The sequence below is a fragment of the Erithacus rubecula genome (genome assembly GCF_903797595.1).
Source record: "Erithacus rubecula genome assembly, chromosome: 1".
NCBI lineage: Eukaryota > Metazoa > Chordata > Aves > Passeriformes > Muscicapidae > Erithacus > Erithacus rubecula.
Window position 1 is genome coordinate 41,185,212 of NC_136658.1, and position 13,904 is coordinate 41,199,115.

The window sequence follows — 13,904 nt, forward strand, 5'->3', positions numbered from 1 at the left end:
CTGTGGCTGAGCTGGGGACCAACATGACATATGACATAACTCAGAGAGGGCCTGGAGCTGCAGGGTGGAGCTGTGCCAGGGTGAAGGAGGAGGACTGAGGTGAGGCTGGTCAGGGCCATTAAGGTCTAGGAGTGCCCTCAGGGCTCTGACCTTGATACTTGGTGACCCTTGTCCTCCTCACCATATCACATCTATCAAATCACACAGATGTTCGTGCTTATGGGTAGGAAAGATTGAGTATGGATGAAAGAGAAATCTATTTCTCTGAAATAGGTCTTGTTTAAAGTGAAAAATTGCTGCTTTCTTCTCTGTGATCACATAGAGGGCCTTGTTATTTTTATTGTTATAGCTATACTCTATTTCTTCAAATTACAAGAAAACAACTGTGCTTGAATCATTTATCATCTCCCTCTCTCTCTCAATCTCTCTCAGAAGGACCTCTGATTTTGCCACAGTTCTAGGTATAGTATTATTACAAAACAAATGAAATTTTAAATGTCTTATGATAAATTTCACAAGGTAGAATTTGTTCCTGTATAAAAGGGAAACTTTTACAAACTCCTGGCTGTTTCTCAAGCAAGCCCCTCAGGGTGAGAGGACACCAGAGAAATTAGAAAGGTGGTTCCAGAGCCCTTGCAGGATCACAGACCTCTGGCCTGGAGCTCCATCCAGCATTTTACCTTGTACTGGGGGATACAGGACAAGGCCCTTTTGACTTTCCTTTTTCCTTTCCTGGTATATGGGTTTCTTGGCTAATGAGTGAATTAATTATTAAAAAGCATTAGCATGCTTTCATGCTTTTCGGATGCTTTTCAAAACAGTTATGGCAGCAGCATAAAAAGTTGTTTTAGAAACAGGACAGCAAGAAATTATTTTCCTTTTTTTTTTTTTTTTTTTCCATTGAGGATTTATGTCTGTCATGACTCACAGACTACTGCTGCTGTTCTGTTATGAAAGAGACGAGCCCTGCAGGCAAAATACAGACCAGGTGAGCAAAGACAGCGTGTTCAAACACAACACTTTTACTGTACATTTACTTAGGAAAGAAGTAAACTCACTCCAGTGCTGCAACAGCAGGAACTCTACACAGGAGGGGTTTTGCTTGTTTGTTTTTCTATTACAGGCAGATATAAAATGCCCAAACTGGCAGCTGAACCCTATGACAGTCTGATTGTGCTAGACTGGGACTTTGTTTTGTATGTTAAGGTAATGTGCTGCAACTGTGGGAAACACAAGCCATTCCCCAAAGCACATCCTTCGGGGTGGATCAGCATCTCCTGCAAGCAGCTTTTTATTATGTAGTTTTGGACAAAACCATTTTTGTTTCAAGAATAAAACCTTCAGTACACTTACTTATTCACCTGCACAGCAATAAACCCCTAGAAAAGCCGTTGCATTCAAAGCTGGGAGGAGAGATCTGCCTGGGGCATATTTAAGGGAGAACTTTCCATTCCCTCCTGAAATTAGTAACTTCATGGATTTTAAAGAGAAAGCAAACATTTCTATGATCACAGATTTCCCTGATCTCAGGGAGGAGGAAAACATCTTTCAGTGATACAGTCAACATACGTATGGCAAAAGTGGAGCTAATTAGGAGACACTCCCTTTTCCCTTGGCTTTCTGGAATTCCAAACCCTCATCAGAGACAGCAATTACTTTGGGAGTCTTTCACAGTTCCCCTCATCAACCTGTTTACTTCCGTCTTGTGCCATTGCATAAACATGCCTGTAATTTTCTCTTCCTGATGTGGCACAATAATTCCACAGGCTGCTTTTGTTTTTAATTCTGGGTGCTGATGAAGTGCTAAAACTGACTCAGCGAATTGTTTCTGACCGCTGAAAAACTGCAGAGCAATGCAGACCTTCCCACTGGGAGGGGTTAAAAACTGGTGAATGTAAAGATAGCGTAATACAAATCTGCAGGTTGGTTAAATCTGGTTTGTAGAGAGATATGTGCCTCCTTTAGACACCAGCCTTATACCAGGCAGTGTAAATCAACTCTGTTTACAGTTTTCTCTGTGACTTTCTGCCAACCCTTTGCACAGTTCAAGGCGCTGAACAAAGGCAAATAAGACTGACTACAGCTGTATTATGAAGGGTCAAAGCATGTCAGAGCTTAAGCCTAGCACCTTAAGCACGAGCCCCAGTCTATGTCTTTCAACTGAGTTTTGATTTTTCCAAATTTGTCAGTTTCCCCCTGTAACGAATGAGCAAATAAAGCATTAACAGCCTTGTCACAGAACTCTTCCTCCTGGTTCCAGCTCCAGCCTACTCACTCCAGCTCTGCAGTCCCAGCACAAGAAAGACACAGACCTGTTGGAAGGAGTGAAGAAAGACTGAGAGAATTGGGATTGTTCAGTTCTGGAAACGAGAAGGATTTGGGGTGACCTAATTCAGCCTTCCAGTACCTGGTGGAGGGACCTACAGGAAAGCTGGAGAGGGACTTTTCACAAGAGCAGGTAGTGATAAAACAAGGAGGAATAGGTTCAAACTAAACGAGGGCAGGTTTAAACGAGACATTTGGAAGAAATTCTTCACTGCCAGTGCAGTGGGGCTCTGGAACAGGTTGCCCAGGGAAGCTGTGGATGCTGCATCCCTGGAAGTGCTCAAGGCCAGGTTGGATGGGGCTTTGAAAAACCTGGTCCAGTGAACCGTGCCCCTGCCCACGGCAGAAGCGCGGCAACTGGATAATCTCAATTCTGATTCTGTGATTCCCCCACACCACCACACTGCTGACGACAAAATTTACGCCAGCACTAAGCACACACCCCGTTCCTATTAAGACTATTTTTTATTTTTCCATTTTATAATCCCGACCACAGCGTATTTTCCTTGCTGCGGCACGAACTCCTTTTCCTGGGTTGCACTCCACAATCCGCGGCTCATCTCCCCCCGGCCGGCGGGGGCCGGGCCGGGCCGGTCCCTCCCGCGGCGCGGCCCGAGTGACGCGCTCCGGCTGCGCCCGCCCCGCCCCGTGCGCGACACACGCGGGGCGGCGGAGCGGCATGGGCCGGCCCGGCGGAGCTGCGGCCGCGGCCGCATCCATGGACCCCGTGCGCAGCTTCGAGCGCTGGAAGAAGAAATACAGCCGGCGGACGAAGAGGCTGCGGCTGCAGCGCAAGGAGAGGAAGCGGCCCGAGTGGCAGGTGGAGCGGGAGAACATCGGCCGCCTGGTGCAGCGCTACCCCGAGGTACGGCCGGGCATGCGGGGGCTGTGGAGAAGCGGCTCCTCTCCTGGTGTGGCGTGTGTGCGCGGACAGGAGTGGCAGCAGGAGGGATGGTGTCTGTGTGAGGGTCCTGGGCAGGCGTGGGGAGCCCCGGTGGGGTTCAGGGCTGTGAGTGGTGCCTGTGGATAAGAGCTGTGTTGGGCGGCACTGCTCTTTTACTGCCACGATGATGCTCTGTTCTTTTTCCCCTGGAGAATGAGGGGTAGCCGCAGTTGCAGGGGTTTTGGTGGAGGGGACTGGGCAGGCTGTGGAGCCGGGGGCAGTGGGACCCTCGGCGGGTGAGTTTATGGCCAGGAGGGCAGCGAGGAGGAGGAGGAGGCTGAAGCAGGTGCTGGGAAATGTTGTAACCGAGGGCACTTGGCCCTTCTCACCGGGCAACGTGGATATCTCCGTGTTGGAGGTAGGACACATTTGTCTCCACAGAAGACGCACGGCAGGCAAAACACCAGTATGAATGAATGTGTTGTTTAGCCTCAAGTCAGGAAATATACAAGGCCTTGAATGAAGTGAGTGGTGTTGCTTTTGTCACCCAGATCCCCCTGGATTCCGGCGGGAGACAGTGGGTTTTGGAATCACGCTGATCAGTGGAAAGCACTGTAATTGTGAATAACGGGTTAGGTGTGTGCTGCCTGTGGTGCTGCTCTCCCTCCTGCCTGCTTTTGCTCAGTTTGCAGGGCAGTTGTACTTGGTTATGCAGCACTTGGCACAGCTGGTGGTAATAGCTTTTTGGTGGCTGTCATTTGGTATAGAAGAAACACATCTGTTGCCATAAACAGCTCATGTTAGCTCCATTAGTTAATATTCAGCAAGTTAGTATTCTTGAACTTCACTGGATCATTTGCTTTGCTGTTTGAAAGCAAATGGCATGTTCCTCTACTCCTGGTCTTGGCTATATGAATGTCTATGGATGTTTCCATGTCACTAATGTGACTGCACGTGCATCTGTTTCACTGTGCAGCTTGGGGCAGCACAGGTAGGGAGTGGATAGTGGCAGATTGTGTTTGTGTATGTCTTTAGATGTTGAAGAAAAGAGGGAGTAACGTTCAGGCATGTTTCCATCAGAATTAAGGAAGAGTAAACATAGGCTTGTGTTAGGATAGCTCTGGGGACTCTTGGTCTCACCTCTGCTGGGGTTTTGCTGTCCTTTTGCTCCAGGATTCTCTTGCCTTTGAGCATACATTTGAATGCCTACCTAACTTTCTGTCTTCAGTCCTTCAGATAGTCTTTTCTGGTCCCTGACAAGGTTTTCCACTGGATCTCTGGTGTTTCTTCCCTATTACCCTGGATCTGATTAAAGTGGGAGTGGTAATTGTGAAGAAGTGCCATGTGCTTGGATCTTCAGGGGTCTCCAGTGAGTTCTGCATGATGCAGATCCTTTAGGATCAAGGGAAGGAGAAAGCTCTTGGGTAAACTCCTCTCTGTGAAGAGCAGTGGCTGGGGTCTCTGGCACACAGCCTGTTCGTGGGTTAGATTTACCTGTGCATGGAATAGTGGTAGAATGGCTGATGGATGCAAGGTGATCCTGCTTGGCCTCCTGTCCATAATTTCGTGTGTGAGAATGACTGTAGTGAATAAACAAGACAAAATTAATGATGAAGACTCAACCACTATACTTTGCTACTGGATTTTTTTTCCATTTGTTGACATGTGGCAAGCCTTTGGCAGCCCAGATGGAAAATCTGAAATTTAGTTTCAATGTTCCATATAATGGGACCATTTTCCTGTGTTATATGTTCATAGATGAGCTGTTTTCTGTTGATTCAGTGACTTTGTTGCCTGTCAGGCAATTGATGGACATGGTCTTTTCCAAACAGTTGTGCTCATGAGAAGCATAAACAGCCTAACTGATGTGCTGGGGAGCTGTTTGTAGAAAATCCTTTCTAGTCTGCCCAATTTCAAATTACTTGAGTTAGATCAGAGCAGCATTTAAAGTATTTGAAGTGAGAGCTGGCTGCTCTCATATGGAGATGATTAGAGAGAGCTCACAGTTACAGGTTCCCAGCAGATGAGCAGAGTTAGTAACTTTGGACAGGGAAACAAACTAAGTACAAGTTAGTGGTGTTTTCCACTGGTGCATGTAGATGTGGAATAGGACTATCAGAAGATTTGCCTCAGACATCAGTTCGTCTTATGCTTTCCATTTGGACACGACTTAAAAATATATCAGTACCTTCTGAGTTTAAGGGTACTACAATGTAACATTACTCAGCTCCTGGAAGTATGTAGGGCAGAGAAATAATATAGGAAGCTTTGTGACATGCCCTTTCCCAATATTTCTTGCTCTTTTAATACTGTTCTCACTTCTTCCCCTTGGACATGTTTGAAAGAACTAGGGTTATGAATGTAATGATTTTTAAAATGATTTAGAGAAGTTTAAGGTAGAAGAGGAGAACAATTTTTGTCTTCTTTTTTGATTAATACATCTGTTCTTACTCAGTCATCTGGAGTTAAAAAGAAGTTCACGACTGAAGTACTTTAATTATTTAGAACAATTCCAGATTGCTACAATAACCCATTTCATGTATCACAAGCCTGTTAAAATCTATCACTTTGGTTGCACATAATCGATTGCATGAATTCTTTTTTGTTGTTAGTAAAATACTTTTCCCTCCTGTAGGCCTTCTGGTTTTCTATGCAGAATCTCTCTTAGCTGAAATTAACCAGAAATTGTATACATCACTGAGTTGTAAATATTTAGCATGCAAAATAGTAAGACTGACAATTACCAACTGAATTTGGAAGTACTTGTCAAGAATTCCGATTTGTGAAAGTAAAAAAAAGACTTTTTTTTATGGTGATTCTGGTAGAATTTTTTGCCTCCTCCAGAATAATGTTTGGAATTTAATTGCTCTGTTAGGAAACAGTGAAAGCTTGAAATCTACCTTGCAAGAGCTTTGCCTTGTAATGTGTCAAAACCAAATTTTAATAAGAGCATTATTGCCTTTCATCTGGTTTTGCCTTTTATTTATAGATTTAATTAATGTATTAAGTTACTTAATTTCACTGGAGAGAGCTGGGCTGAAAAGAGTGCTGTTGTGATTTAGATGCTTTAAACAGTTATAACCTCTCAGTTTTCTATAACAGGCAGACCTGTAAAAGGCTTGGTACTTCATGGAGATACAAGGCTGATCTGACAGCTCAGTAGGTCTTTACCTGAAACCTTCTCTGCCTTGTTAACACAAGATGTCAGGAGAGTCTGAATACTGCTCTGCTTGGTCACTGATTTGGGAGATTTCTGTTCAGGAGTTTGTTAGAGATAAACAATACCTATTTGAAATGCAGGAGCTGTAAGCTCCAAGTTTGACATTTAGAAATCTCATTTTATGGATTTTAGTCAGCATGCATTCAAAGCTGTATTGTCTACCTTCTTTGTCAGGCTTTATAAATACAGTAGTCTCTATTTTTTTCTTGAGTTTTGTGGGGTTTTTGTGCTGCTACTATTAGTTGTGAACTTTGCCAGTGAAAGCTGTTCACATCTGCTTGAACAGCCTTGAAAAGACTACATTTTTTCCAAGAGCTCTACTTGACACCTCATCTTTGTAAATCATTGAGCAAACACATGGACCCAAACACATTTTATTTGGGACTTCATGTGTGTATGTAATTAACAGTTCTCAAATGTGGGTGCATACAGAGAACTAAGTTAGTAGGTGTCAGGACAATGAACTACTTTTTTAGTGTTTTTTTTTAACCCTATAGGACAGCACTAAGAAAATCAAATACATTGAGTGCTACAGGTTGGTGAATCTGGTAACCTCCAGGACACAGGTGAACTCTTCCCAGTCAGGAAGATGTAATATTGCTGCAGCTCTGGGTGCCCAAATACAGTGAGGATGGGCATATATTCCCAATATATCCCTGCTGGGATCTGAAAAGAACATCTGAGCTCTAGTAAGGTGGAGACCAGGGGCCTCCTGAGGTCCTTTTCAGTCTAAATTGCTCTGTGATTTCATGATGGTCTGAGCTTTAAATTGTGCTATTAGCTTGCATTATTCAGGTATATAATTACTTACTGAGTAGTTAATGGTTTATTTGTTTAGATTAGCTCAAAATAGTATAGATTGCTTGGGTAGGCAAATTGAATCAGGTCATACTGAGCTACTACATATTTATGTTAGCACCAACTTGTAGAATGCTATTCAATTAATCTCTTATGGTTGTAAGTGATTAAAATTATTTTGTTTCAGATAAATGCAAGTGAAATCCAAAGATTTTCAGATTTTCCATTGTCAAAGAAAACCCTAAAAGGTGAGTATAGAACTTTTCTCTGGAAAATAATATAAGTAAAAGGGAAGACATTGTTTATCTGAATCTGAACAATGTTTTTTTCTTTAAGTTTTAAGTATTGCCATGTACATAATTTTCTAAACACAGCAATGTAGTCATGGGCCAGACAAAATTAAATAGTTTTTTTTCTTTCTTCTTTTTTTTGTTGCTCTTGCCCTCCCCCACTCTCTCTTTTCTTCCCACCCTGCAAATACCAGGACTGCAGGAAGCTCAGTATCGTGTGGTAACAGAGATACAGAGGCAAACCATAGGCTTGGCTTTACAAGGTAAAGATGTACTTGGAGCTGCAAAGACTGGATCAGGCAAAACGTTGGCTTTTATTGTTCCAGTAAGTAATTTACATCCTTCTATTTCTACTCAAACCAAGTTATCTGTGAAATATTGGTGTCAGTCAGATTACATTAGTGGATCCTGAGAGAAAAGTTAAAATTCAACTGATCTGAGTGTTTCAGGAAAGCCAAGATACTTAGGAATTGAATAAAGCTGCTTGAACTTCTGAAAGAATTGTATTTTTTGTGCTAGGAATATTCTGTGACTTAAAAGTTTCATTTTGATCCTTACATTAGGGGACCCTCTGTGATTTAGGAAGTGCTTTGTTTTCCTCTCAAGAATGCTTTCCTGGTGCAACTCTAGTTGTCCAATTTTTCTGGCATTTGAAAACTAGGTGTATGAAACAGAATGGTAGATTTTTAGTTCCTTACATTTTTCTAGATGACTGTTTTCACTCCTTTAAAATGTTACAATTTGGACATTACATAGCAAAGTTGACCTTAGTGATTGTGGACTTCCTTTCTACTCCTGAGAAATCACTTCTAGGTGAAAGCAGAAAAGTGGGATGAAAAACCCTATCATGGATGTCTGACAGTTTTACTCAAAGCATCATGATCTGCATTTCATTTCTTCAATGTGAAAGCATAATTGAGACATGTGCTTAAAGTGCACATATAAGTGGACACAAACCCCAGAGGGGATAATTTCTTTTTTTTAATGGAGTTGCTCTGTGTTAAATATTATAAACATTTTTGTAAACATGAATTTCTTTGGAGCCTATTACATTCAGTAACTGTGAGAACAGTAGTAGGTGCTTTGATTACTCTCTCTAGTAAAGAAGATTTAAGTGTTATGCTGCTTTTTTTAAAAAAAAATCTTATTAGTAGAGAGTAAAAAAAATGTAGGTGGCTTCAAAAGTCTTGTGAATTTGAGAAACAAGTGAGATTGCTGTATTATTTAATCTAAGAGTAGAAGTCCTTTGTTTCACAAACCTTATTTTAAAACAGTTTTAGAGAAGATGGCTGAAGAGCTGAGGAGTGGAAAAAAATTAATTTTGCAAGTATGCTTACTAGCTCTCTGTATTTCAGAAGGCTTCAGATGTTCATACCTGTCAAGTCCTTGTGGTAGGATTACCTGACTAATACAGTGTTTCTGTACGAATTCATAAGAGAAGGAATAATCCTGGTGTGAGGTGTATGGCAGCTTTAGTTGGAATTCTCTGTATGTAGTGTGTGGATAATACTGCTTGAAGTCTATAAGCCAGAATTAAAGCTTCAATAATTAACATTCTTCCAGGTGCTCATTCTGTTTCTAGTACCCACAAAACCTTACGAGCATGGAAATTTCTCATATTTTTCAACACTGATTCCTATTATCATATAAATGCCCTAATTTCCAGAATTTAGCAGAGTAGGATTAATTGTGCAGTGAAGTGTTTATGATTTTCTACCCATTACTGTCTGTCATAGGTTGGTACTGAAGAATTTTGCTACAGGAAGTACCATTACTGCTAGAATTTTTATATCATCAAACTATGTAAAATGTGCACTGCATCTTCACGTCATTATTTCAATTAATGTATCTTTGTATTTTTTTAAATTTAATGACACATTTTGCTTGCAATTTGTTGTACATTTTCCTGCTGAGCTTTTTGTGGCAGCAATGTGGTGGTTTCTTTCAGGCTTTGGAGCTCCTCTACCGGCAGCAGTGGACTTCAGCTGATGGCCTGGGGGTTTTGATAATCTCGCCTACCCGCGAGCTGGCCTATCAAACCTTCAAGGTTCTGCGTAAAGTGGGCAAGAATCACGAGTTCTCTGCTGGCCTTATCATTGGAGGAAAGGTGTGTGTCCTCTCTTGGAGCTTGCTGTAGGGAAGCATAGTTGAGTGCTGTATCAAGTGCTAGTTTAGGAAGGAAACCCTGGGCTCATGAAGTCAAGGAGGAGAGTATTTAGTGGGACCCAATCATTTTCTTGTGTGTATTCTGTGTCTTTTGAAGCTTTTTGAAGCATATTTAAAATCTTTTCAGTGTCCATGACTGGATGGACCTTCCTGCCAAATCTTCCAGGACTATCTTGTTAATTTAGATTACTCTGAAATGCTCTTTCCTCAAGCCACGGGTGTGAGCATGCTGAAGAAATGGTGGCATATCTGTGGGAAAAGGAAACGCTGCTCCTTGACTGTTCTTGCTAAAAGCTGTTAATAGATTAAACTGGGCTGACTGTCTCTGGTACTGGACTTCTAGTCTGAATAACTAGAGCTGGATTAACTCAATTTCAGGATCTGAAAGAAGAGTCTGAAAGAATCCACCACATAAATATGCTAATTTGCACTCCCGGACGGCTTTTACAACACATGGATGAAACTTCGTATTTCTATGCATCTGATCTGCAAATGTTGAGTAAGTTTTTTAAGTACTTGAAAGTACTTGGGAATATGTTGTAACAGCTCATAATTGTGTGCAGCACTTCCTTTCATAAAAAGTTTATTCTTGTCATGGTATGTAGATAAAATGGCTCTTGTGTCTTTCCTGACATGATAATTAACTAGCTCTATAGGATATCCACTGCAATGTGTGTATTTTGGACCAGTTTCTTTGTGTTTTAAGGTGGATTTCTGCTCCTTTTATTCTTTTGTTTGCATTGTTAAAATTGTTTGTTTTCATCCTTCTAGCTTGAACGAAAATTTTCAGTGTAATGAAAAGATTTGCCTGCTAGTAAGAGCTGCATAATCTTTAGCATAGCTGGAGGAACTTAGAAGCAATTAAGAAGCTAATGAAGCTGATAAATATGAAATTATGCTCGCTACACTTAGTACAGTTCATGGCAGTTAGGCAAGAATTGCATTAAATGTAGACTCTCTTAAAGCTTTGTCTCTGTGCTACTCGATTTATATTTCAATAGTAAATTCAGCTTAGGTACAGGAGAGTGTTTTGCTCTGTAACAAATACTACAGCACTGTTTTACATTCTGTGCTTTTATTTCAGTAATAGAACAGGGAGTCTGTTTGAAAATTGCCAAACTGTTCACTTGAGATGCTGATCTTTTTGATTCTTCATGTGAAACTGAGGGCTGGAGTGCATAGATTGTGCTATGATTTCTGTTGAGGGTATTTTTAAAAATATGTTTTAAGAAGTACAGAGATATCTAAAGAGATTCCTGTCATGTACAGTAGTTAATTTAATCTCTGCATTTTAAATACAGATAGAATTTTGTGCTGTATGGATGTAATGTAGAGCTTTTTAATAACTAAATGTAAGACCAGTTTTTTCTCAAATTTATCTTTCAATCCAGTTCTTGATGAAGCTGACAGGATTCTAGACATGGGGTTTGCTGATACAATGAATGCAATCATAGAAAATCTACCTAAGAAACGCCAGACCTTGCTTTTTTCTGCAACACAAACAAAATCCGTGAAGGATCTTGCACGGCTGAGCCTGAAAGATCCAGAATATGTTTGGGTTCATGAGAAAGCCAAATTCAGGTATGTTTTGTTTATTTATTTATTTTTTTTTTTCCCTAGGGAGGGTTAGATAGTGATCCTATTTAATGCTTCTCTGACAGTTCCCTGAATCAGAGGTTTTACTGTGCAGCCATTACTGGATCAATGTCTGATCCTGCTGTATTCCTTCCTGAGAGCAAGGAATTTCCAAATAAGAAGGAACTAGTTCTGATTGTATCACTACAGGGGGCTGAACCTGTGCTTGTCTAGACTACTCAGGCAGCTTCTCAGACTGGAAATTTTTTTCCTCAGTAGGAAGCTGCAGAGTGGATTATAGCCAGTTTCCTGGGTCTAGCAGCTCTCAGCTCTGAATAACTCCTTTTTGTTGTTCAGCTTCCTTGCCTCCTACATGTTGTGCAAAACCACCACAAATGCAGTTTGTGTGCCATCTGGCTTTCCAAGGATGTGCTTCCCTCTTGGGAAAGTGCAGAATGACAGTCTTGCTTGTGTATTCAGTGTTTGGTGCCCCAAAGAAAGCATGTGGTGTTAGTTCATGTGTGGTAACTCCCAGGGCTTCCTGGTGTGCTGCATTCTCTGTGCATGTTTAGGGCTCTGGCTGTGTTGCACAAAATAAATTTGTCCTGCCCTGCAGTTTGGAGTAGGATGGGAGGCCCTTGCTGGAGGGAAAGTCTGTGCCATGCTCAAAAAATTTAATGTATCACTAAATGAGTGTTGCTTTTTGGCACATAATTTTCTTTTGAAACCCAAATGAAGAATGTTATTTTGCATTTGTGTGGGCTTGATCATCTGAGTGTCAAATTACTTACGAGCATGGATGATTCTTTTTCTGCTCTTCTATGAAATATGCATGTATTTCCATATGGAAATACAGGAGAAAGGTGAAACACAGAGATAAAAATGGCTTTCCTGGGAGCAAACAAGAAATCATCAGGAAAATGCATGTCAGAGCCACATTGAATCTTGAAGAAGTTTTTACTGTTTGATTTGATTATCTCTGTATTGTACTGCAAATACCTTGTTTTAATCAGTAGTACTATCAAAAGCATCTTCCATAAACATGATTGCCAGAAAAAATCGTGTGGTTAATACCCTCTTAGCAGAAGAGAATGTAAAAGCCTTGTATGTAGTCTTCCTTTTGGTGATTATATATTTCACAGATCTCCCATGATAGGTGAAGTCTATTTTAAAGTGCATTTAATTTTATTAACTATTTGGGAGAATGCAATTAGATAACAAAGCAAATTAAAAAAAAAGGGAAGTATTAATTTGTTTTAGAATTTACTGCCTTAGGTTATTGCCTTATAAATGCAATTTCCTCTGAAATACTTAGAAAGCATAAAGTGCTGTGGTGTAATTCAAATTAAATAACAGAATTAAAACTGGAGGAATCTCTTGTAATTTCATCCTCCCAAATGACCACCTTTAGAAAGTAATTTTGAATACCCACAGTCTGTTTAGGGTGAAGTAGAGGGACTGTAAGAGATTAGCATTTAGATGTGTTACAAGGGCAAATATCCCAAAGAATTTTTTTTGTTGTTTTATTTCTACTTTTAAGAAGAGAAATGTGAGTTGAAATGACAATTCAGAGCCATAGAAAGTCACTTTGAAATCAGTAGAAATACATCAATGCTCTCTTTTTGTGTATGATTAGACTCTGCTTTGACATTGCCTTAAGCACAAATGATGCTTTAATAGGACTAATAGACAAAATTGCATTTTAAGCCAAGGGAATTTGAATGTTGCTGCTTAGACATGGAAAGAGTTTGCCTTGCTGGAAGTAAATGAATTTAGAAGTAATGTCAAAAGTCATCTGTCCCTCCCCACTGGCTTTTAATAAGGGAATTGATGTAGCTTTCAAATGAAGCTGCTAAGACTTGTTTCTCAAAGTGGGAGAGCTTTCCAGCCTGATTCCTTTTCTCCTTTTTCTGAGTTTGTATAAGACACTCCTGACTTAAAATAAAGGTGAGACGTTTCTGTGATTTATCTAAATGTACTTTTTTTGGTGTGGGGATTTTTTTTTTTGTTTTCTTTTTTTTTTTCTTTTTTAGTACCCCAGCAACTTTGGATCAGAACTATGTTGTCTGTGAGCTTCAACAAAAAGTAAACATGTTATATTCTTTCCTGAGAACCCATTTGAAAAAGAAGAGCATTGTGTTTTTTGCAAGCTGTAAAGAGGTATGCTTTTTTTTTAACTCCCTCCTTCCACCCCAGAATTTTAAAACTACTAAAATGAAGATACTCATATAGATGTCAGTGCATCAGAGAGGTGAGATTGTGGGCTAATTTGCAACAGGAAATTGGAGAAACAAATCATCACCTACTGCTGCATGTGATTCAGGGCCTGGCTTCACAGTGGCCCAGGCTCAGTGCAGGAAGGTTCTGGAGACATGAGTGTTATCAGCTGTTTTTGTGGTCTGCTGTTGAAAATGAGTGCTAAAAGTTAATGTCAGTAAGGCCCAGCTATTTCAGTTCTGTCTTTTGGCATGTTTTATAGTTAGCTTACAAAGCATTTCTGTAATTGTACTTGCTTTCCTTACAAGCTTTTAAATCTGCCTGTTTGAGAAGGTGTGGTTGTGAAATAGTAAGTAATAGTACAGACAAAGGTTTTTCTTACATAGCAGGTCAACCTCCAAATACCTGCTTGTGTGAGTGTCCTGGGACC

The 13,904-nt window shown here is 40.7% G+C and overlaps 1 protein-coding gene across 1 annotated transcript in view; it reads left to right on the forward strand.

Annotated features, from left to right (window-relative positions):
- The first annotated feature begins 2,949 nt into the window (after window positions 1-2,949).
- DDX10 (DEAD-box helicase 10) overlaps window positions 2,950-13,904 on the forward strand; it is a 156,274-nt gene continuing 145,319 nt past the window's right edge. Inside the window, exons 1-7 of the mRNA XM_079298709.1 lie at window positions 2,950-3,190; window positions 7,414-7,474; window positions 7,711-7,841; window positions 9,465-9,623; window positions 10,061-10,181; window positions 11,074-11,263; window positions 13,291-13,417. Of these exons, the coding sequence (XP_079154835.1) occupies window positions 3,005-3,190; window positions 7,414-7,474; window positions 7,711-7,841; window positions 9,465-9,623; window positions 10,061-10,181; window positions 11,074-11,263; window positions 13,291-13,417 (975 nt within the window). The 5' untranslated portion in view covers window positions 2,950-3,004. The remainder of the gene's footprint in view (window positions 3,191-7,413; window positions 7,475-7,710; window positions 7,842-9,464; window positions 9,624-10,060; window positions 10,182-11,073; window positions 11,264-13,290; window positions 13,418-13,904) is intronic.